This window comes from Phaenicophaeus curvirostris, chromosome 10 (genome assembly GCF_032191515.1).
Source record: "Phaenicophaeus curvirostris isolate KB17595 chromosome 10, BPBGC_Pcur_1.0, whole genome shotgun sequence".
In the NCBI taxonomy this organism is placed as follows: Eukaryota; Metazoa; Chordata; class Aves; order Cuculiformes; family Cuculidae; genus Phaenicophaeus; species Phaenicophaeus curvirostris.
In genome coordinates this window covers 14,306,055-14,332,180 of record NC_091401.1, presented here as the reverse complement: position 1 = coordinate 14,332,180, position 26,126 = coordinate 14,306,055, and the positions used below count along the sequence as shown (strand labels likewise).

Below are 26,126 nucleotides of genomic sequence, written 5' to 3'. Positions count from 1 at the left end.
TGCACAACCACAGAAAAAGAGCACAGTAAAGGCAGCTCTGAAAAAAGTAAAATAAAAAACCATCTAGAGTTGTAATACCACACATGCACCATTAATGAGGTGTCATGTCTGTAGGAGAGAAGAGGAGGAGGGAAGAGCTGGAACACGGCCAGGCAAAAGATGATAAATTTAGACACTTGCTTTCTGGGTGACACACATCACTTGTCTATCACTAGAGACATGCTGTCCGCCTGCAAGGGAATGGACTGGGGTTGGGGAAAGCAATAGTTACCTTGTCCAGTGCATATCTGGTGCACAACACTTGTACAACAAACAGGCTATTGATAAGCTTGTTCACAGAGATCATTAACAGCTTACATAAATGTGTTTAACAGCACTGCTTGCATACACGTTACTTCTGTTCAGTCACAATCTAGGTTTACATTGCATACAAATGACTGCAATACTCAAAGAAATGCCAGGGGATCTTAACTGTTTTAAGGTTTGTTCTACCCCCACCCCCAAATCTTAAATAGGTCATTATGATTTTCAGTTACAGTTCTAATGACAAACTAAAAGGTTTAGCGGCTACAAAGATTTTAGTTGTGCTTCTGTGCCAAAGTAGCAAAAACACATTAGAAATTCCAGTTTAATCTTTTCATTAAATAGATTATTAAACTGACTCAAGCCTCTTAACTGAACTTTCTGTGATAGATAAAGGTTTGGGGTTGCCTTTTTGTACATTACAGTTTTTCGTATGTCTAGGTACATGTATAACCCTTCATATCATGGAGGGAAATCCTAACAAGCCACAAGTGGTTTATATCTGCATTTAATGTAAGCAAATAACTACGTAAAAACTCAAATCATCAGGGAGCTACTCTTCCATAGCAAGGCACAGGTTGTTCTAAAATATATCACATACACAAAGAAGGTTCTGCAGTTCAGCGAGCCAGAGCCTTTCTGACTTGCCACTTAATGTCACAGAAACTCCACTGATGCCAGCAGCACTTCACCCTGGGTCAGATTAAGCTGAAAAGAAGCAATGTTTTTGCATCTTTTTTCTTTACACTAGCACTTAGAAAAAGATTCTGATTTAAAGTAAAAAAAAAAAAAAAAAAAAAGCTTTCTATCTATAATGCAGTGAAGGACACTAGGAATGTACAGGACTGCAATAAACGCTTTGAAGTAAGGCAGGAAAAAAATTACTAACTTCCCCTACCAACACATTTTCCAGGAAAGACTTCTCTGAAAAAACAAATAAGCTCTCAAGTCGCTCCTAGTTCTTAATTAGAAGTGAACAAGACCAAAAAGGCTTTTGCATTCCTACTTAAGTTGCATGCTTTGGAATTTTGTTAAAGCCAGATTATTTTATAGCATTATTTGCTTGGCCCTTTCTCCTTCCTATTCAACCCCTAAAGTCAGTCTCTGTAGATCCTAAGTCTGGAATAGGAAACGTAGGTGAGCAGTTACTATAAAATATTATTTAATCATAGCACCTCCTTAGGTAGGACAAGGCATTCAGCAACGTAGCCAGTTGTTGTCCCTAGTGCTGTCATAGCCTAAATAGCACAACAGTATGAACCAAAGCTTCCAAATCAAAGGAGCCTTCAACAACTCAGGTTTCAAGATGACATGACTACAGCTCGATTCTTACAGGTAATGTAGCAAATACATTACAAAAAAATAGACTTGAGTGATGCTGACACAAAAGGAACGCAGTCCAAAACATGAAACATCCCATTTGGGATCGTTCAAAAGATCAGCTTCTGTTTTTAAATACAGAAAATCTGTGGTAAAATGTACTGGTTAAAAAATAAGGGTGAGGGGCTTTCAGCAACTTCTATGAAGCTCTATCAATTGTTTCCTTTTTCTTTTATTTCTTTTTAGAATTCTCAGTGAACTTTATAATGCTTATTGCAGTGGCATATCCTCAAGAAAGATTACAGATTCTTTAGAAGTGTAGATCAATTGGGCAATACCAGAAACTCCTGCACTTTTCTAGGTTTTATTTTCTTCTATGAAACCATATCCCAGTTTCAAACAAAACTCTTAACCTATCTTTTTGACTGTACCAGCTACTGACAGGTAAGATCCCAGGTATTCCTATTATGCATCATATATCAAAGGTTAGAGGTTTTTTTTTTTAATCTATAAGCCAATGTACTTCATATAGACACATGTGAATATGGAATGTTGAAGTAGTAAAAAAACAAGCCAAGAGAAAAAACAGAAAGACAGAAAGATTATATACATATTAAAAAAAAAGAAAAAGAAAACAGATCCTTGAAATAATGTGACAATACAGAATATCGGCTGCAGCATTTTAAAGGCAGCTCTGGGACACTAAAAAAAAAACCAAAAAGCCTTGTTTAACCCATGAGGGACTTTCAATTAGCTAGAGCTAAGTATAGTAGCAGCTACTAGTGAAAGGTATTTTCCACCTTTCCCTGAACTGCACAGAAAAAAATAACTCTTAACGGAGTTAAGAAGCTATGTCTTTGCACAATGTACATAATTGGAGTCCAAAATAATAAAAGTGAATTCCCCTTATTTTGTTTATTTAATAGATATTACAAACCAAATGCGTGGTTCTTACACTAGAGGCTGCAAGAGATGCTCAGTTCAGTACTCACGAGGTTTAAGTTAGTCCATATTTCTGCAGGAAGTGACCTGCGGGTGGGGAGCATGAGATGACACGATCTCACTCTTTTCACGGGAGAAATGTACAGTAAATGCCTAAAATAGACACAGGCTTTTCTGTATCATAACAACAAGCAGTGACCTCATCAGAACATGTGCACAAACTGCATCCCATTGGAAGGATTTGTGAATTAGTTATCGTGAGATCTAACTGTTTTCAGGTAAAAGTTTAGGAAAAAAAAAAAGAAAAATAATCAGAACAGGCCAAAGATATCAAAATAGTTGTGTAAAATGCACTGAGTACTGAAACTTCTGCTCGTTTGCAGCAGTTCAATTTTATATCTCCAAATACTTACCTATATATCAAATATACAAGTGAGCTCCCTTCTCCTTCCCCACGCCCTCCCAAATATCATTCAAAAAAGAAATGCTAGCCTTATCTCAGGACTGAAAAAGATAGATGCCTTATGAAATCAAACTTTCTACCATCAGTAATCAAGGAATTAAATAAGCATTTCATTTGTTATTCATTGACTGTGCACATATTATTAAAGAGTTACAGAAGTATGGTATCTCTAAGTATTTATTACAAAACAATTGAAACCACTTTAAATAATTTAAAAAAAAAATCTGTTTGGGTTGATGGGCCAGTAGAGTTCTAGAAAAAACAGCAATAGTATATAAGGCAAAGTAGTTTTGCAGGAGATTTGCAACCATGTCATCTGAATGACGCTATATGCCATTAAAAAGGCAAATCAGAAAGCCATACAGGAATTCAGCATCTCCTTCAGTTCTCTACAGTTTATACTCCATGGTAAGAGAGGCTGACTAAGTACAATAAGAAGGCAGAGTTTATAGTACGTCTGAGAATTTAGTCTAGCTTTGAAATGGGCAGATAAACCATCTTCACAATAGAAAATGCTCTCATTCTTGTAGTATGCTTCACATACAGTCACTGTCCAAGTTTTGCAAAAAGAAAAATTATGTGCAGAGTAATAAGCCAAAAAGGCTGCCAAGAACTTCTTTATGTCAATACACATATTTTAGGTATGAAGGTGACGTGAATTATATGCTAGAAGGTAGCATACAACAAAAGAAAACACTGATTTCTAATTGCATAAGGCATCAGATACTAATATGTAGCATATGTAGCTCCTTGGGATAAAACAAACTTACTAAAGGAATCTTAAAACCAAACATATGTTTTATCTTGAGAAGGAAGAATCAGGCCTAAAACCAAACCAAAACACTTAAAATACTATAGCTCAGGTTTTCACTCCACAAAATGCCATGTGCATAAAATAATCCTTATTTAACAATGACATCAGTCTAGCCTGAGATACATATTTATTAACAAAGGATGCAAGTGAACAGTATTTAAAGCTGACTGAAGTTCACTATTTACAGTAGTCTGACAAAAGAGCAAGCTGGAGATTTTTTAGAAATTATATTTTTTGCACCACTTGCATTTTGCAACCTAGAGGAATAGCTTTTTAAGGGCAAGCACCACCTCATGCTCATTACGTATTAGAAATACCCAACATATCCAACAAAACCCTCATTTAAGACTGAGTTACTCAAATCCTCACTGAAATCAATGGCAGCTGTAAAAGAAAGAACCAACTCTTATTAGTTTCTGCTAATTATTAGAAACATTTATCCACCTTGTCAATTTTGAAATCTCAAGTTCCAAAACAAATAGTATGGTGACAATCTGCATTAATCTAAGTCAGCTAATTAAGAGCTCATATTCAATCCTGTCCCTATTATTTTGCGATTTCCTCAAGTTGCTTTGCATGACATAGCAATACAAACCTTGCAGGTAAAACTGTTTATAGCTGGTTTAAGTGCATTTTCTGAAATATATTAGAATTACAAGACAAGGTTAGCACATTCTGAAGAAAGTACTGCTTATTTTAACTACAGTCCTTTTCATATAAACCAGAACACCACCAAGCACTGAGAAATTGTTTGTCCAAGAACCTTCTTCTAAACGTCTTCCAACACCTGCAGTATAGGGTGCCAAGACATTTCAAGAGAGAAAGCAAGTTGTGACCTGTAGTGTGAATCTGCATTAGGCATTCAGCTCCATTGGCTATAGAGTTTAGAAATACAAGCACAGAGCTAGGTAAGTGTGAGAAAGAACACCCACAAAAGTCGTTCAATATTAAAACTTGCATACAAGCGTACAAAGGTAAACAGCAATTAAGGCTCAAATGTACTTACTCCAGTCACCTGCAGTCATAAGCACAAATCTATAACAGCAACCTTCTGGGAGGGAAGGAAGTTAATAGGCACACAGAACCTCCTGACAAGCTAGACTCTGTGTCTGCAAGCACTTGGGAAAACTCACTATAGCACAGCTCCCTAGATGTTCTTTTAGTTACAGAACACAAGTGGTAACTGCCAAAGATGAAAAACACACTGAATCTTTGTCTGTCTGCAGCACTGCAGAAGTTACACAAGTTGTCTCCAGTTGAGGACAGCCTGGTTTCAGTTACCCATACTTCCTCCCCACCCTGCTCCAAAATTAAAGATACGTTTTGTCTTCAGCTCTGTCACGGGGATAATTCATTTTTTTCTGGAGCAACTAACTGATTAGGACAAAACTCTCAGGAAATCCCCTTCCATCCCATTCCCTGTTCACCTACAAACAAAACATTTCCAGGTGATAAAATACTGCACCACGCAAGCACCTTATTTTTGTCCATTTAAAACAAAATGACTCTACTCACACCTGTAATAAGGTCAAAAATTGCCATCTTGTACTAGAGATGAGCATTAGAGTGTTTTTTTAAGTATAAAGCTAATAAAACTTAAATGTCCTATGCTATACAACAAACTTTTTATCAGATTCTTAGCAAGGACCAAATAGAGAACTAATGCTACTCATTATTCTGACCTCACCCTTGTCAGTCCATCCCAGACTGCTAGTACTCACTACACGTGCTCCTTGTAAAATTAGACTGGAAACAGAAATTTCAACAAGCTACCATCAAACAGTCAGAATTCAGCTATTAAGTGCCTATGGCCTATACAGAACACTTTTGACAATTTGTTTTTGTGCAGTAAAGAAAGGCAATAACAGGTGACGTGCTGCCAGCCCATATTTTGATTTCACCAGCTCAAGCCCATGACCACAACTCAGCTCTGTTGCCTTTAACTCCCCTTGGTAATTTTCTCAAAGCACAGAACATACAAATCAAACAATAAGTATTGGTAGCTGCTAAAATATATATAATTTACACTGAAGCCATAAAATAGGAATTTAATTCCAGATATGAATATAGGTGAAAGATGGAAACCTACTCTTCTATGTCATTTTAGTGTGACAGCTAACACCAGAGTGTTATATAAACCATATTTATCTGCAGGCATATTTAAGAAAGACAAAAATAAGCCAGATTCACTTACTATTACAGATCTGCGTCGGTAAAAAAAAAAAAACCAAACAGATCAAGAAACATTAAACCAGAGCTCAGGGCAGACAATATTGTTAACAGACTGTAAAGCAAAAAGTTACTGTTCAAATTTTCATTTTACATTTCACAAATTTACAGTTGGAAAGGTAGACATGTAAGGTTTCCAGGAAAACACTATTCTCACATAAACAGGCAAAAACCTTCATTAACACTAAGTGCAAATTACAAGCACATGTTCTCCACATAGATGACAGGACAAACGAGAGGCCAAAGGCAGCCACTACAAAGAGATCATTCAATCACTGACCATTCTCTGTTTTTTTCTGTTTTGTTTTGGGTTTTTGTTTGATTGGTTTTTTTTAATCACATTTATTGCCATCTTTCAGTTGTAGATATGACTCTAGAACAAAGCTAAAAAGTTACAGATCCTTACCTGCCACACCAGCTGAAACCATGTGTACCTGGGTAGAATCTGGGTTGAAAATTTTGTTCAACTTTTCCTTGCAGTTTGAGTAAGCAGCAAAATATATCGCTCTAAAATTAAAACAAAACCTATGTTGTTACATTTGTGGCATTGCCATTATCTTTACTAACTCACGATTTCAGTTCAAGTCTCACTTCCTAAGTAATAAAGTACTAGGAATAACTCTTGTAAAGTTGTGGGACTGTTCTAGGAATGGAAAAGAAAAATAATAAAGATCCTACTTCACAATTTTCTTCCACAACTGCTGCAATTAATGAAGGGGAAGAATAGGTAATTAGAGATTTGTGACACTATGAAGTTTGGCCAGGGAATCAAAACACTGCTGAAATGAGAACGCAAGTTACAGTATCCTCTATTTCAATAACAGATAAAAATTTGTCCTAATGGGCATACTCATTTCAACAGCATTACCATTTCAAGAGAATTAGCATGTAAGTAGCTTTTTAAACCGGACAGAACACTATTCTAGCATTTAAGATATAAATATTGGTAACTGGTGGTTATACTTTAACTTGTAGTTAAAAAAATTATATTTTAAATGCTAGAAGAGTTCTGAAGCTGGAATCTGCAGTTTGGTTTCATTCTGTATTTAGAACAGACATTTTTCTCTGCATATGCTACAAAAAACTGTAAACTCATACATTCAAGTCTGTGAGCTGGTATCACGACAAAGCTAAACAGAAGGCAGCACGTCAAAGCAACAGATGATGAAAAACCACATTAACCCCATTAGCTGCGCAAACGTGTTTTCATTTTAAAAAAGATAAAGTACTTGCTTCATGGGTGTAATTTCTCAAATGGAACTGTACTCAGTTAAGTGTACAGGATGTGTTATGAAACATGCTTCTCTACAGCTTATTTAAACGAAGAGCTGCTGTTAAATCCACTTAGTTAATGGTTAATTGAAATGTAATACTGGATGAAGACTGAGTCACAGCTGGAGGGGAATGAGAATGTGCTCATTTATCAGACTTCACACATTATTCCAAGTGAGCATTTTGGGAGGTGAGAGGCATCTGTTTGCATGCACGAACAAGCGAAGTACTTCACCAAGGGAAAGGAGGGGATTAGAGGATTTCACATAGTATTTACTGAAAGTTTTGCAATCGAGGATATTTTTCATTGAGTGAGGCTAGTCCTTTACAAAGCAGAATCGATTGTTGTATAAGAAGTGCAGTTAAAGTTGTATCAACGTTGAACATAGAGACCAAATTGGACTATTAGACAAAAACACAGGCCAGAAGCTCGGGTATTCCTAATTCCTTACAAATTCTGCTAAAATAAGGGGTACTCCAAATCCTAATTTATTTTTTTTTCTTATTCATACAGAGGATCTAGAGAACACCACCTCATCTGCCAGATATAAGTAGAAGACAGATCAATGCTGAATGGAAAGTCCAGTTTAGTACGATTTCCCAGAAGCAACCAAAGACCTTAAGCCAGAATAGTTTAGACTTCAACTGCATGGGCAGAAAAAGAATAAAACCTTCGGGGAACATATTCTCCCTGCCTGAAGACTCAAATGGATAAAACAAAATAAAAACAGACCAGAAGATGATGGCAGCCTCAACCAGGATTAAATACTTAAAAAGTTTTACGCAGGTTTGTTTTCATACTCTTCCTCAGTTATTCTCCTATTTTTGGAATGCACTTAGGCTAGCATTTATTACATGTAAGGATCCACTCAGCTCAGGCATAACCTGCCCCTCGCTCTGACTGCCAGCGCCAGCCGAGCAGTTAGAGCATTTGTGCTGATGCAGAACAACTGACAGCAGCAACACCACTGCCAACTGGAGCAGATTTACATTTGCACTCACTGCACTCTTACACTGCCCCAGTACCCTTTGGAGTCCAGGCCACTGATGCAGCTGCTTTCTCTGGGACAGCCATTAAGTGCGTCATCCTATCCAGTCTTTCCCTTTTTGGAGTTTCAGAACAAGCTTCCTTCTGCAAGGGAAGCGCAATTTGTGCTTCACTAGAACTCAGGAAGATAGCCCAAGTGTTTTGAGGCAAGTCACACAATTGCTCCTTGAAGACTGATTAACTGAAAGCTAAATCTGCCTTGGTATTTCCAAAGGTGCAAACTTCTTGTTTACACACACAACTCCTTAAGCATTTTCCTTCTTAACTGGGCAAAACTCTGCATAGGAGATAGTACACATTAGTAAATACTCCTATAGTAGCATATAGGATAGTAAATGCTGAGACAGTTAGTGCAAGGATGCGAGACTGAAGCTGCAGACTACAAGCTGTCTTGATTTCTCAGATTACCTCAGAAGCCAAAAAATTTATTTGCCATTAAATACTTACAACTGCAGATACAACTTGCTTCAAATAAACCTTAAATACTTGAAATCATGTACAGCGACCTAAATTTCATCCAATTAACTGTATATGTATGTATTTACCTGGAAGGAGCAACGCCTACTAGATTAGGGCCCAGCCCTCTAAACAGAGAACGAGGACCTTCCTTTTGCAATATCATCCTACAAAACAAAAAAGTGACAATACTTTAACATTGACATCAATATTAAGGAATGCATTGACCACAGCAACTACATCTGTTTAAGCTTTACTGTGTAAAGCTTTCATAATAACTCACAACACAGTGCTGACCACAAAAAATGAGTCATTTCCAAGGATCAGTGTAAAATAAGACTCCGTTATTGCTTGACGTACCAGGAACTATATGCAGAAGTAAAGCCTTACAATGTAAATACAGACTAACCTTCAAGATAGGACACATACATACACAGTTATCTGTCATTAGAAAGTTAAAGCAAGTGTCCTTTTATCAGGAAGAAAATAGTACACGTGGAAATGTTCACATTCTTGGAGGCTGTACATTGTACAAGAGACAGAAATTTGATTACATCCCTTATCCTTTTTATCAACCTTCAGCTCCCAACATCTGGGAACTTTTTTGGGTGGGAGGAACAGGGAGTGAAGGGCAAAAGGAGCAGACATTTATAAAGGTTCAGTTACAGCAAGTCATATGTCTTCTGAGAGCAGCTCAAGAAGGTGTTAGCTCTACCAACTATCATGTCCAGCCAGGGACATATTTTGCAATCTGTTATCTACTCTTCTCAAAAAACTAGAAATCCCAACATGGCTTTATATGTACTACCCTGGTTTGATTCTACAAGACTCCTAACAGCTACCTTAAGTTACATATCAGAAATTAGAGGAAAGCAGCCTTTCAGATACCATGTCCTACCTTCTCCATCCCCATGACTTATTTAAATTCACCATGCATTCAATTAGGAACCCATTTGTATTCTTCCTGTAATTTAGAGATTGTGACTACAGTAAAAGGAAGCAAATACGTGAGAAGTGGCCTTTCCTCGAGGCTGGCACAGATGCCAAAACTGTCACCTACATATGCCTACCCAAGCACAGCTGTGGAGCCAGTCGTTTTTCCTTTCCAACTCATTCCAGAAAAGGCAGTCCTTACCTTCTCGGACAAGGTAACCCACTTAAGTTTGAGATTAACAGAAAAGGGAGTGTAACCCATGCAAAGAGTCACAGCCACAACACAGGCCTAACAACTCATGGTACCAGGTCCACTGTAAACACAGCTCTGGAAACACTGGTAGAGTAGCTGGATGGTGTGACCTTCCATCTTTGTGGAATTTAGAGAAACACAGGGATACGAGCAGTGAATTGAGACTTCAAAAAAGGCAACACTAGTTTGGCATACCTATCACACAATTGTGCGTTTTACAAAGAGTTGAAAACCACTGGCACAGCAAAGGGATATCCATTAACACTCAGTTTAAATAAATCAATCTGTCCAACAAATCTAGACACTAAATCAGTATTTTTAGAAGTATGGGAGGACATGGGAGGAAGAGCAAGGATTATTCACATCCCATCACTGCAAATTATTCTAGCAACTGCTTTAGAAACAGATTTAAAGTCAATTCTTAACTACCTCACTAGATGTTGCAAAACAGAACTCTGTACTTAGAAACGCTGGCAAAATACACACAAATAGTTCTCCAGTATAATTGTTCTTCAAAAAGACATGCAGATTAATGACAAGACAATTACTCAAGAAAGCAAGCTACTGTTGTATGAACAGCTATTTTGTTTGAAATTTACTATCAGAACTAACAGGTGAAAGCCATGTATAACACTGAAAGATTACAAACCTATCCAGATTTCCAGCAGCTGATTGGCCACAGTTCTGCTGCAAAATCAAGCCAGAAGTTTCTATTTGTTTTCAGTAAGCAACAAACAAAACAGTGCCTCTGCAGAGTTACCATTACCGTCTAGGAATGCTGGCATATACTGTGCCCATAACAATTAGATATGATTTCACTATGCAAGTAGCATTGCTGCACAGCAGTAACTGGAGTACAGAATACCACCTCAAAAACACTTTGGAAATCCAAATTAGACCTGTCCAGTGACCAACAAGGCCAATAGCATGGTGGCTTGTATCAGAAATTGTGGGGCAGCAGGAGCAGGGAAGTAATTGTGCCCCTGTTCTCTGCACTGGTGAGGATGCATCTCAAATCCCATGCTCAGTTTTGGGCCCCTCACTGCAAGAAAAACATTGAGGGGCTGGAGTACATCCAGAGAAGGGGAACAGTTGTGGAATGGTCTGGATCACAGGGGTGAGGGGGAGCAGCTGAGGGAACTGGGGTTCAGTTTGGAAAAAGGAGGCTGAGGGGAGACCTCATCAATCTACAGCTGTAGCGAGGCAGATGTAGGTCTCCATATCTAAGTAAGAAGACATTGGACAAGGGGAAATGGCCTCAAGTTGCATCATGGGAGGGTTAGACTGGATATGAGGAAATACTTCACTGAAAGGGTGGCCAAGCATCAGAAAAAGCCATCTAGGGGAGTGGTAGAGCCTCCATCCTTCGAGGTATGTAAAAGATGTGGATGTGGTGCTTATGGTTTAATGGTAGAGTTGGTAGTGCTGGGTTAAGGGCTGCACTTGATCTTAAAGCTCTTCTCCAACATAAATACATTTGGGATCCTGTCTCTTGACTATCTCTTTCTAGCTCTAAAAAAGTACTTCTAGTCACACATCCACCAGAAAATACCAAAATGCAGGAAAGGTATGGAGCAGCGAAAGCTGAGAGAGACCAAGAAGCTGAGTTAAATTTCAAAGGGCTTCTTGTCTCCATATTCAGCAGCACCTATAATTTAGACACAAAACAGTTTAAGTCTTATACAAACACTTTCAGGATGAAAACAGAGTCTAACACTTAAGTGTTACAGTGCTCCCAGCGTGTCTTAGGGATGTAGTCTGGAGCTGTGAATTTTACAGGTTATAAATGTTAGGTTAATTCAAGGTACAAACTCAAGCACGAAGGACATTTGGAAAAGTGGAACAAGAACCTTACAGTTAAAAGGCAAAATACAGATAGTCATCTCACGGTAGGATGATGACAGACTGTCCAATTCTTTCATACAGATTTATCCAACACACTTCTCCTCGCTCCCCAAAATCTAGTAGCACGTACACTCACTTCAAACAATGGAGAGGTCCAGGAGAAACTCTGGTTACTCGATTGACACTAGCACCATTCACAGTGTTGAGATGGACTTCAGAGATGTAGAGTGTCACAGATGAGGACTGCAATCGTGTTTTCACAACTTCCAGTGGACATGTCAGAATTGCACCAACAGTACCTCCACATCTGTAAAAAGAAATAGGATCACCACATTCTTAACTGCAAAGAAACTGAAGGATACATTCACATTTAATTAACATTATACTAAGTCAAACTGCAAGAGGTGAAAGAAACTGGAACACGCATGACAATGCTGCAGTTATTTGTCCCTGAAGGCAAATAAATTGCTAAGTCAGTTTAAGCTCACAACTTGGAGTGAAAATTTAAACAGATAAACACAAAATTTCCTGAAGTAGTGAAGGTGCACAGCCTTCAGTGCATGCTATCCAAATCAGTTCAGCATAGTAGCTCAATATCTGAGATGTTTAACGTCTTATGGTAAATTTTAACTTTTGTTGAGCGTTTTGTGTGCCCTGACCACAAAAACAGGGTGCCAAAAATCCTGAAGCACATACAAGATCTACACACTATGCACACAGGGCTAGACATAAACACTTGTGTGGCAATTTAATAAAACGAAAAGTGAAATACTCATGAAGCCATCTTCAAAACTCATTTGTATTTTGGGCATTGTACCATGAGAGCAACAACTCCGAGGGTTTGCTCAAGTTCAGCCCATTACAGCAAGACTGACTGGACACTCTAGACTAGAATCTGTGAAGACAAAAGAGCTTGAAGTGGCTAACCAGGGGAAGACTTGCAGGTTTTGCTCCAGTCTCCCCCTCATTTCTGTAAGCAAGCCAAGGCAAGCCACGCATTACTTGTGCTGACAGAGGAGTTACTCCTTTTCTGCTAGAACACAACATGGCCAAGAAAATGATGCCTTTTAGCAGCTCTGCTTGTGCAATCTTCTGGTCCTCATTCATTACCAACTTACTAATAACAGCTTCATCCCTATATGTTAATTACAATCACATACAGCTTCTGAGGGGGAAAAATCCACAGATGCCAATTCTAAAAACAACCTCACCATTAGAAAAAAAAATTATTCCCTTGAGCCTTTTCCAATATTTGCATTCTTAATCACACTGAAAGCCCTTCTTAAAACTATGACCAGGATATGAAATGCACTTTAAGAAGAAACAACAACCAATAAAGCCCCCACAAAAACAAACCAAGAAAACCCCACCAAAAACCAAGTCAGATTTAGAGTATTAATGCGAATAACAACTCAGTCTGAAATCCACTAACACAAATACAATTCATACTAAATTCACTGGGCCCAGCACTCCTTTCTCTGATGCAATATTGAGAGCTAGTGTTGGATTCTGACAAGACAGTTACCAGCTCTGCTGCTGTAACACAAGGGGCTCTAACACCTGCAAAAGCTTTACAAAGCTGTAAGACTTATTCAAACACTATTTTTCAGACTGTCTTCCAAAAAAGCAAAGGAGAGTTCAGTACAAATTAGAGGCAATAACTAAGACTCAAGGTCTCCTATATTATACTTTCACAGGAAGGCAGCTTTTAGTCTGACTGTTCTGCTGTGGAGAATACCAGAAATAATGGTAGCTGTTAGCACAGCACCACTTCCTGAGAAGTTCATATGTTCACATGGATTAAACTGACAACGCTACAAAGTAGGATCACATTTGAATATATTCACCTAGTGCTCCACTTAAACCTAGTGACCTAGAGGTATCCTATTACTAAGCCTAAAGGCATCCTGTCCCACCCCCTGACTCCAACATTAGTTTGGACTCTGCTCTCTTCCAAGCTTTAATTGGGCAAAGGAATCAAGTTTCTATGTCAGTCTGGAAAAGAGTGTTCTTACAGGAATAGGGAAGACCATCTTCCAGTGCGTGCTGCACACACAGTAACAGACAGACGCAGCTTTTAGAGTAGCATGTTTAAAACATTGCTGAATGAGCAATCCACTGGCTTACTCCTCTCATTGCAAGCTAAAACCAGACTTTTAAAAATAAGAGTTGCAGGAAGAGACAGACTAGATATGCTAAGTTCTGTTTTATCTAGTACTGGAAGTAGTAGAAGCCTATGCCATGTTAGGGTCCATGACATGAATACCATATGAGAACCACAGGTAAGCCAGCCCTCAACACAACTTCACGTGGCTTTAGAGCTTGAGCTTATTTGAGTCTGACAGCAAGTGAATACTTCCTGCTGCAGTTCAACAGCAGATGCTGCTGGAGGGTAACGTGCCTGTGCAGGCAATGTAGGAAGTTGGCTTTCGGTTTTATTTCCTTTCTTGCAGCCTCCATTTCCAATTTCCTCCTGAGCCTACTCCCTTTAGGATCTTTCCGCATTTGAATTTAGACAGGTTACATGGGAAGTTGTTTCCAACAAACAGCAACAGCAAGAGAAAGCATGTGATGTGGTTTATACTAATGACATAAATACTATAGAAGGGTGAAGAAAGGAAGAGGGGGGAAAAAACCCAGCCTGCATTTATTAACAGGGCTTGGAATTTGGAGCCTTTAATGTCACTATCTGGATCAACAGCTACATCGCACTGGAAAAACCTTCCAAAGTTGAAGATTAACACTGACCTGGAGCTTGCACCCTGCATGCTTCCCTGAACCACACCTAAATCCCCACAAGGGATGCCTGACTGCAACAGCAATTCTGTCAGACACTGTGGACGGGTTACAAACACTTCATCCAGCAATCTGGATTACAAGATACTAGGGAAGAGGGCAGACAGACAGCTACCCAGCACTTGTTCTCTTTAAGCCTGCCTACAGCAAGTGTTGTTCACTGATAACCAGCAGCCAGCACTATTTTTACATGCATCATAAGGAAGCATTAGAACACCCACCTCCTTCTGAGAGGTGTGCATCCTTTACCTGTACTACATTCTGCTATTCAAGTAATTTCAAATAATCAGCACGCTTGGCAGTTTCTTACTGTGTGTTGACTGGCTTTTTCTTTAAACACTTCAAGATGTCTCAACTGAACCTGAGAGTATTTCAAATATTTCCTTCTAACAACTGATAATTTGGTTTAAAACTCTGGTGTCCCTTATCTTCAAGAACTCAAATTACTGGTCACAAATGAAGAAAAGTCTGCTCAAACAAGTGCTCACAAAACTACCAATTCCTACTTCTGTTAAAGTCTCCTACCTCACCGTCCCAGCCCTCAAAAAGTCCCATATAATAAAGCATCAGGAATTGGAGGAGGGAAAGAGCAAGCCCCCAGATATCGAGGAACCAGAACTTACTCAGTTTGAATTGAACCACTAATGAGAGCATAATCAAGAGCATACCAATTTACCTAGTTCACTTTAACCTTGCAAGGATTGACAAAAATCTGTTTATAAGAAACTGTCAGTAAGCATTGCTTGTAGGTGAACAAAGGCAATTCAGTAACTATGCACCCTGTACAAATAAGCAACTTGTTAGAAGCTGTTCTGTCACCAGCATCAATAGCAACGTATTTTACTTAGAAACACATTTCTGGCCTCCCTTATTTAACAGATTACTGGGAATGGCACGGAAGAGACAGCTAGTTCTTTCTGCTCCAGGTCGTGGCAGGCCACTCATAGCAAGCCACCAGCTCCAGCATAGCACGAGTGTTCTATACATTGCCAGTAGACTGCTACAGCCATTCCTGCTACCCTCCTCACCAGTTCAAATTAAGGGGAGTTAAGTTTACAGTTTGTGGCTTAACACAAACTAGGGAGTAGCATAGTCTGTGAAAACACTCCAATAGTTGTAAAATTATTAGATTTCTTCTCAATAACGCAAATGGGCTTTTATAAGCTACTTAAAACTCTACTACTTAGCACCACTCTGAGCTTCAGCACCTCCAGTCAAGTACCAGGCCCCAAGGACTTGCCGGGGGCGGGGGAAGGGGGGGAAGGGGCGGGGGGAGGGCGGAGAATACTTACTAACTACTAACACGTAGCTTTCTCTCCAGCATTAGATGAGTTTTACCTGATAGAGCAAGTCAGTAAGCAAACACTCCTGATGACAGAGCATCAACTCGAAGTGAAAGACAAAACCCAAGACACTCTCGTGTCTGAATGTTTACAGTAATTTCTAACACACAAGCAGTCTTCTGAAAAGCATTTCTCTTACCTGCCCCATGTTTGACATTTGTCTCTAATCAATATTTACTACAAGCCTTTTTTCAGCTTTGCCAAGCATCAAAAACCTGCAAAGCTGACTTCCATCAGAAACACTCAACCATACAAGGGCATGAGAAGACATCTGGAGGTTCTACACAATTTGAATGGTGGGAGAGCAAAGATCACTGAGCAAATCCACAAAAATAGACATGCAGGTACAAAAGGAGGATAGAAATCCCTCTACTAATGCAGTCACATATAGGGAATTAAAGTTGCAGCTTAAATTGCACAAGAAGTCACAGACATAACACTCAGAGAGGTTATCATCTAACCCGCAGGACTGCGACAAATTTAAAAGAGTAAAACCAATATCTGTTGTATACTTGACATCTCTTGGACAGAAGAATCTAGGAAGATGGCAGTGCTCTCCTCAACTGCAGCTTATTCCAGAGAATCCCCATATGAAAAAAACCCTAAACATTCCATTTGATCCTTAATGTTCATTTAGAAGTCCATCAACTTCCCAGATTAACAGAAACAAACCTGGAATGATTCCGGCTTTAAGCTCTGCTAGCAATGCAACACAGACACAGCATTGACAATCATTTCCCTAGATAAGTCTGCATCGTCTGTAAGGCACTACAGGGAAAGAAATACGCACACGCTTCAAAAACCTAATCGTGCTTGGCATTCAAATCCCAGGCTCTATTTCCAGAGATGGTTGCACAATAAAAAGAACCCCTGCCTTTGTCCAAAACAGGCGAGTTATCTCCTACTGTTACCTTATACAGTGCCAAGTAAGAGCATAGACATCTCCAGCATGGATAAGGGTCTCAACTTCAACCACTGGACTGTCTATAAATGCTCCACAGCAGATTAACATTTCCCAATGCCAGTGTCAGCTGACCCAGAAGTGAAACTGTTAGTGCAAGAACTTTCTTATTGCTTCAGATAATTGTGCAATTTATACAAATAAAAGAAGGCTGCACAGTGCTTGTCTCACATTAACCTTTAATAGCATTCACAATCACAGCCTGAAAGACTTCAAGATAACCTTTGACCCTGTTATCTTGGGTCTACATTGACCGATATATTTTACAAGCTATTTCTCTTTCCTGGATGAAAAATGAAAGTCCCATGCAAACACTGGCTGCCAAGAGAAATAGCAAGAAAACTGAACTAAAAATTGTCAAAAGGAACAAAACCCAAGCCACCTGCAAATGGAACTTCTAATCTCTTTACCACTTACTGCAAATTCAGGCCCCAAACCTATCAGCAATTTTACAGAGCTGTCTTGCAACACAAGTAACTCCCACCAATAGATTTATGTTACAGGTTTGGATATTGAGCTTACAGTACCCCTCTTCAGAGGGATTCAAGGTGGTTAGCAAGGACAACTAAAACAGCAAGAACATCTCAATCCTGTATTTCCAGGGTTTTCCTGTTATTACACTGCTAATTTGCATACTATACACATTTCCATCTTAAATATCGATATGATTACTCCTGGTAGCCAAAAACCCCTTAACACCCTTATTCACCAAACACATTTTATTTGCTGAAACTTAGAAAGCATAAGTTAAACATGCATAAACTAAAAATACTAAATCAAACCTGCTATTTCCAATTAAAAGTGCAAAAATAAAATTCCTGTGAGGTGCTGACAGACACCAAGGGAAATCGGGCAAAGCACCACAAGGGGAACAAATATCCGTGTGTTCCATTATCCAAAACAAACAACAACACATACAGGGCAGCTTCTATTACAAACCAGGGTAAACACATTTATAAAAACATTCGTATTAAGTAAAACCAACTAAAACCAGTCATCTAGAAAAAACACAAGAAACACACCCTCTTCACCATTTCTTAAGCAATTTTCATGCACTTTGGTAACCTCACAGAGCAAAACACAAGCTGCCCAGTGTTTTAAACAAACACTGCCTTATTACTCAGAGCACAAACAAGAAAACAAAAATAACCTCAGGTTCTGACAGGAAGGTACTAACCTTCTCCTATGCCTTACAACAGGAAGAACTTGTTCTGAAAGACATGCAGGTTTATGCCAGGAATGTGCGAGTCCAAGTGCTTAGCAACTCAGTTATGGCTCAAGGGGCTATCACAGAATCACAGAATAACCAGGTTGGAAGAGACCCACCGGATCACCGAGTCCAACCGTTCCCATCAAACACTAAACCATATCCCTCAGCACCTCATCCACCTGTGCCTTAAACACCTCCAGGGAAGGTGACTCAACCACCTCCCTGGGCAGCCTGTTCCAGTGCCCAATGACCCTTTCTGTAAAGAATTTTTTCCTAACGTCTAGCCTAAACCTCCCCTGGCGGAGCTTGAGTCCATTCCCTCTTGTCCTGTCCCCTGTCACTTGGGAGAAGAGGCCAGCAACCTCCTCTCTACAACGTCCTTTCAGGTAGTTGTAGAGAGCAATGAGGTCACCCCTCAGCCTCCTCTTCTCCAGGCTAAACAACCCCAGCTCTCTCAGCCGCTCCTCATAAGGCCTGTTCTCCAGCCCTTTCACCAGCTTTGTTGCTCTTCTCTGGACTCTCTCCAGAGCCTCAACATCCTTCTTATGGTGAAGGGCCCAGAACTGAACACAGTATTTGAGGAGCGGTCTCACCAGTGCCGAGTACAGAGGGAGGATAACCTCCCTGGACCTGCTGGTCACGCCGTTTCTGATACAAGCCAAGATGCCATTGTCACACTACCTGTTACATTATTAACCAATACCTTTTTACTTTTACTCCACCTATATGTCAACAGCGTCAATCTTTTGAAATAATTCAAGCATTTATCTTAAGTACATTTTCTGATAACTATTCCAGCCACTGCAGGGATTTGCCAAGGACCTCTGGCAGACAAAGAGTAATTTAAATAACAGGTCAATTTGAGATGGTTATACAATCGGGACAAGTAGGTTCCTCTCTGTATTACCTCTCAAAATTAGAAAATAACAAGATTTCTGCAAATAACACCAAGAGTAAATAAAGAATTAAGAAGTAAACCTGATAATGTCCAACCTTGGAGTCAGAAAGACAGCTCCTAACACAAAGGAGTCCCTCCTTTAACTGAGGAAATAACGGCCAGGGAAGTTCGCATATCCTGATGAAAGACTGTATGATAAAGAATTATTGAATTAAGATTTCTAGAAATAAGAAACCAGTCATGAAAGCCTAGAAATTAGTTTGGCAGCCAACACCTGCATTTTCACTTGATGTACCAATTATAACTGCAAGGAGATACAGCTAACACATTAGTGTTCCTTATAAAGCAACACACGTTAAGGTCTTTCTACTGCTTCTTTTTTTTTGTTGTTGTTGATGCAAGTAGTCTAATTACTACGAAAGCATGTTATATTATAACTTACGTACTTGAGCTAAAATGTTCATCCAGAATTCACATTCTCATCATGAGACCTCATAATTTTTGTTTTATAATTTAAGGACACAGAATGCCCAGTTGATTCCCTTGGTTTGGAATAGAAGCTCTTGAGTTTATACTGGTAACTCCCTGACTAGAATGACAACAATTGATATCTGACTAAGAAACGGAAAAACAAGCTATGGAAACAGATTTACAGTCTGATTCCCAAAACACCAATTCTGAGCAACACAATCAAGTATCTTGAGGGCAATAAGGAGTTTTGGGGAAATCCAGAGTTTCACCTAAAGTATGATTTTTACCAGGATCCAGCACTACCAGCCATCTAGCTGGTTCCTGTTCTCACAGGAGGAAGAGAGCATTAGCAAATAGAATTGTGGCAACAGATCCTGACAAACAGGGGCATCGTGACAAAACAGGAGTTAAGTAAGTGATTTCAAACATGCCACAGCATGAAATTTAACTCCAGGTATGCTATCAGTCAATTCAAGTACATGCCTTTCAATTACTCTTCAGTACAGAGTGCACAACAACAGCTTTGAATATAGCATAGAAAACTACGCATGTGCTAAGGTGACAGCTAAGTTCCTGCACAGAACCTATTGTTTACAAAAATCTATCAGATAAAACTGCTTTTCTTTAAGTAAAGAGTACTTAAAGTGATAAACCTCTTTTTATTGAGAGGAAATTCTTTATTTTTCCACCTTATTTTATTTCTTGTGAATGTGATGCTCTTCCCATGCTATGTATTGGCTGATTCTAAATGAGATCGCTGTTATTTTCACATGCACACCTTCAGAGAACACCCTATCAAGAGGTCAAGAGCTCCATCATGGCATGGGAGGGGCTGTACATAAAAAAAAGCAGACCTTCGTTGATGTTTTGGCTAACGCCTGAACTAGTCCAGCAAAACCATTGGAGTTGTCTGTTCTAGAAAAAATACAACACTTCATTTCAATAATTATGCTAAGACCACATAAAAAAATCATTCCTAAAGGAGTACTAAATTACTTCTTTGTAAACTTAGAATCAGTATTCCTGTGACAAAGCATCGGCTTTATTAACATGCAGTAATGAAATAGAGACAGGATTCTTAAAAATGAAACTACTTGAGTAAAAAATGTATAAAAATAAAGCAAGTGATTGCTGAGTAATTCCCTCACCATCACTGCCCCAGTGGGCAGCACTCTGAAGTGTCTCTCAAACCTGTCAGAAAGCGATAAGCATGTAGCGATGGGAAAAAAGGAATGAAGTAAAGAAAATTACTAGAAACATGAAACTATCTCCCAATGTAAATTTTTAACAGCCAGGAAGTGTTACAGTCTGACAGCTGTTGTTGAGATCGCCTCAAAACAAGCTAGGCAGCCACAGAAAAAATCCAGGCCAGCCCCACATACATTACTAAAACAGCAATGTCATCAGTTACAGTCTCATTACAGAAAGCAGGAATTGAAGACTGAACTTGGATATTACAAAAAAAGGCAGGAGACCAAGATAACCCCATTTTCATATAGTTTCTAGTGAAACCTAAAGGAAAACAAGTTTTTTTTCTATTCTCTTTTAAGTTTCACTGAAGACTGAAGATTGCACGCAGTCCACCACGCTCACAAGAAGTCATGAGATGACCCTGAATAACCTTCCTACTGCTAAACGTCACCAAATATACACCGGTAGCTCTGCTGAACTAGAGTTACAAGAAACACGTGGCTGGCACATGAGGAAACAGCATTTGGCGTTTTCCTTCCAGTATAACCCTTGACCTAACTGGCCAGCAGCTAACCATAGACCAGACTTCTCTGCGAAGAACAGCAGTGAACAAGGTGAGCTGAGCAATCCTGATCTCGTCTTAAGTTTCAAGTTTATAAACCTGACTATTATCACAAATGATTCTTCCTACTAACCTCCCCTTCGCAGAGTTACCCAGTTCAAGCGCTACAGTAAGGCAGCACTCCTACTGCATTTCTGAATGTTTACAAGGACATGGATTCTGAATAAGAAAGTACCCATTACCACATCCCAGGCCTCCTGCTGCACAATCCCTCTCTTAGGCAGGGTGCCAGAAATCAGAGGGGTGATAAGAGCACCCACATAAGCACTGAATCAGACGTGTAACAGTGAAAGTCTGTGAAGTTTGCCAAAAGCAGAGAACGTGCTCTTGCGTATCCAACTTGGCCAGATCTGCTCAGAATAAAAACTACATTCTCATTCTACCTCAAACACCCAGCCCAGAGTCAATGAGTACAAACTGAAATCCAAGCTTCAAGCTCTCTTTGGGATGTAAAAATATGTTCTCAGTCTGTTACTTCTCCCAATTCCGCACAGCCACACTCGCTAACCAAATATGCTGTTATGATTAAGGCGAACAGCTTGCTCTTTTAAGCTACAGGCTCTTCCCACTTGATCCCTGGAGGAACCAACAGCTGTGTAGAGTGCACACATCCCAAGCATTACAGAGATGAAGACAGACTAATGCCTGCAAATCCAGAAGAGTTACCTCACACCTAACCAAGGCTACAAAGGCAACATCTTTACTTCTAGCAATCATCTTCCATTCAATTTCCTCTGTCTTCATGGATGGAAAGCTGCATGACCATCTCAATAACCTCACCAGAGAGTAGCACGCACCAGCGTGTTGAAATGTATTCAAGTAATGCAGGAGACCTTCTACATTAGCATTACCAGCTACACTGGAAAGTGTCCACAGGTCACAAAATTGACGAAGAGTTTAGAGGGGAAGCTGTATGAGGAGCAGCTAAGGTAACTTGGTCTGTTCAGCCTGGGAAAGAGGAGACTGAGGGGAGCCCTCATACATTCTACAGCTTCTTCACAAAGGGAAGAGAACGAGCAGGCTCAGATCTCTCTTCTCTGGTGACCAAGGAGAGGATGTAAAGGAATAGCAGGGAGATGCACTGGGGGAGGTTTAAGTTGGATATTAAGAAAAGGTGGTGGAGCACTGGAACAGCTCTCCACGGAAGCAGTCACAGCACCAACCCTGACAATATTCCAGCAGCATTTGGCCAACGCCCTCAGACACACTGTGTTTATGTTGGGGTGTCCCGTGCAGGGAGTTGGACTCGATGATCCTCGTGGGTCCCTTCCAACTCGGGACACCCTATGGTTTCCAGCCTGCGGAGCATCTCTGAAAGGGTGGAAAACCCACGCAAGGAAGGCTCAGGTTGCTTCACCACAGAAACACCAAACGAAGGATAAATACTAGAAAGGTGACCGCAGGAAGCGACGTATTTTTAAAAGAAACCTCCCCCCCAACACCTCCACCACCCGCACCCCAGGCTGACAGGCACCCCCTCCCCAGCCCCCAGGCATGGCGGCCCCCGGCCAGACCCCGGCCCCCGGGAGATCACCTTCGCGGCGCGAAGTGGGGGTGTTTCACCTACCCGCCGGCAAAGAGGTGCACCAGGGTGTCCCTCTGGCTCATCCTCGCCGCCTGCACCCGGGCGGAAAGGAAGGCCGGAGAGGCTTCCGGGCGCTTCCGCCTCGCGCTGCACGGGGCTGGGCTGGGCGGCAGTGCGACTTCCGGGGCGGGGCGAGAGGAAGGGGCGGGGCTAGATGGGCGGGCTAGAGAGAAAGGGGCGGGGCTAGAGCGAGTTGGAAAGGCGGTGAGCGATGGGAGCTCGTAGAGGGTATGAGTCATCGAATGGTTCGGGTTGGAAGGGACATCAAAGCCCAACCCTCTGCCATGGGCAGGGACAAGTCCCACTGGATCAGGTTGCTCAAAGCTCCACCCAGCCTGGCCTTGAACACCTCCAGGCAGGAGACAGCCACCACTTCCCTGGGTAACTTGTGCCTGAGCCTTCCCACTCTCACAGTGAGGAATTTATTCCTAAATGTCTGGTCTAAATTTTCCCCCTTCCAATTTGCAGCCATTCCCCGTCATCCTGTCCCTGTCCCTCCCCAGTTTTCCTGCGGCCCTGATAAGCACTGGAGGCTGCTTTAAGGTCTCCCTGGAGCCTTCTCATCTCCAGGAAGAGCCTGGAGCCCTGGAGCCCTGCGTTCACTTCTGGAGCCCTCAGCACAGGAAGGACGTGGATCTGTTGGAATGAGTGCAGAGAAGGCCATGGAGATCTGAGGGCTGGAGCACCTCCCATGCGAGGAGAGGCTGAGAGAGTTGGGGTTGTTCAGCCTGGGGAAGAGAAGACTCCAATGAAACTTTAGAGCAGTTTCCAGTACTGAAAGGGGCTACAGGAAAAATGGGAAGGGACTTTTTACAAAGGCGTACAGGGATAGGATGAGGGGGAAGAGTTTTAGGCTGAAAGAGGGGACATTTAGATGCAATATTAGGAAGAAATGTTTTCCTGTGATGGTGTTGAGGCACTGCAACAGGTTGTCCACATAACACATGCAGAGTATTTCCAAAATATAAAGAGCTGTTTCATAGTAGCACAACATTTTTTAATGTCTGTATTAATAAAACAAGCATATATTTTGATGCAGTCATTTCTTAGAACAAGACAGCTTATTCTGAGAAGGTGGGCTGATGTGGGAATCATAGAATCATAGAATCACCAGTTTGGAAAAGACCTCCTGGGTCATTGAGTCCAACCATTCCTATCAAATACTAAACCATGCCTGTCAGCATCTCGTCCAGCCGTCCCTTAAACCCGTCCCTGGGCAGCCTCTGCCACTGCCCAATGACCCTTTCCATGAAAAATTTTTTCTAATGTCCAGCCTAAACCTCCCCTGGTGGAGCTTGAGGCCTTCCCTCTTGTCCTGTCCCCTGTCACTTGGGAGAAAAGGCCAGTACCCTCCTCTCCACAGCTTCCTTTCAGGTAGTTGTAGAAAGCAATGAGGTCTCCCCTCAGCCTCCTCTTCTCCAGGCTAAACAACCCCAGCTGTCTCAGCCATTCCTCATAAGGCCTGCTCTCCAGCCCCCTCACCAGCTTTGTTGCTCTTCTCTGGACTTGCTCCAGACCTTCAACATCCTTCTTGTGGTGAGGAGCCCAGAAATGAACACTGTATTCAAGGAGTGGTCTCACCAGGGCCGAGTACAGAGGGAGAATAACCTCCCTGGACCTGCTGGTCACACCATTTCTGATACAATCCAAGATGCCATTGGCCTTCTTGGCCACCTGGGCCACTGCTGGCTCATGTTCAGTTGGCTGTCAACCAACACCCCCAGGTCTTTCTCCTCCAGGCAGCTATTTGGGAGACACAAATAAACTAGGAATATAGTGTGAAATTTTGCAGGAGTGATGGGAGTTGAGGAGGAGGTTGGGTGGGAGAAAGCTTGGAGAAACATGAAATGTAGAGTTGCTGAATTAAAAAGTAGTTAGAGTGAACTGAGAGAAGTAAAATTAGGACAATGATTTGCATTGCTACCTTATGCAGTTGAAACTAGTGAACAAATGAGTGAGAATTGTTCCAGAACAGAAAGACAGACAAGACTTTTGGAAACCTGTAGTGTACATACATGAGACACGTTTACATTCAAAAGGTGAGAAAAGGTCATGTGCAGCTTGACACAAGGTGTCACATAGGAAAGAGTAAATATATTCAGAGTAATTATAATAGTTCAAGTAATTCGAGAATTCTGGGAAACTCTACCAGTGGTTTCATTAAATGCTGCATGAAAGATGAAGGGCCATGTGCCAAATACTTTATTTGAGGTCATGAGTCCATATTTTTTCCAGTTCCGTCAGTAGCTGAAGTGGGAACAGAAGATGGGTTTTCTGCAGGCCATGTGATGCCTTCTAGTGAGCACATGTCCCAGTGAACTCAAAAGATTAAATAGCAGACTCTGCTTTGTTCAGTCTCTGTATAGGTGAACTCCTAATTTGGGAGCTATTAACTTAATCTGGCACTTATGGCTCACACTGTGACAAATAAAAAACTGTAATTAGATCATTTTTATTAATGCTTATTGAGTAGTAAGAATAAGTAGACCTATTGAAACATTTTATTTACATTATTAGAATAATTGTAATTTTTTTAAAAAATACATATCTATTTATGTAAATTTTACCTATTCCATTGAAATATTTACAAGGCCCAAACTGAAATATTATCATTTTTTATTAAACGTCTGAAGGACTCTGATTCAGAATGATTTTGCAGTATTTCTTGAGAGCTGTCTTTAACACCACTTTTTCTTCTATTCTCCTTGCTAGGTTGGACTTCCTGGCTGGGCCACATATTCCATAATGTTTGATGGATATGGATTCTTAGAGTGCATTTCCCCTTTCATCCATCAGGGAGAAGTAAGAGTGGACAGGAAATAATACATGGGATCACATCTGAGAGCCTATAATGTAAATAAAAATGTCCAAACTGCATGAGGTTCTGCTTTCAAGAGATCGATTCATCTGAGTCTCTCTAAATATCTATTTTTTTCCTTGAATTTTATTGCAAAACCTGAGTAATTCTCCCATTATAAAATTATAGAATCCTCTGTAATTTTTACATCCTCATTATTTAGAAATAATAATAATTAAAAAAATAAGAACTGTTAGGTTTTGGACTTAGTTTTCCTACCTGCTTAATGTAACTAAGGCAGGCAATAGGACTCAAAAAACTTGCAATAAGGAGAAAAACGTGTGACAAAAACTAAGCACTTGTTTCTATGTTTC

General features: G+C 40.5%; 1 protein-coding gene across 1 annotated transcript in view; it reads right to left on the bottom strand.

The window, feature by feature from the left end:
* The window catches only part of SLC25A36 (solute carrier family 25 member 36), a 31,436-nt gene extending 8,396 nt beyond the window's left edge, over nt 1-23,040 (bottom strand). Inside the window, exons 1-4 of the mRNA XM_069865359.1 lie at nt 22,938-23,040; nt 12,015-12,185; nt 8,937-9,014; nt 6,478-6,578 (exon numbers count right to left, since the gene is read on the bottom strand). Of these exons, the coding sequence (XP_069721460.1) occupies nt 6,478-6,578; nt 8,937-9,014; nt 12,015-12,185; nt 22,938-22,978 (391 nt within the window). The 5' untranslated portion in view covers nt 22,979-23,040. The remainder of the gene's footprint in view (nt 1-6,477; nt 6,579-8,936; nt 9,015-12,014; nt 12,186-22,937) is intronic.
* Between the last annotated feature and the right edge of the window lie 3,086 nt (nt 23,041-26,126).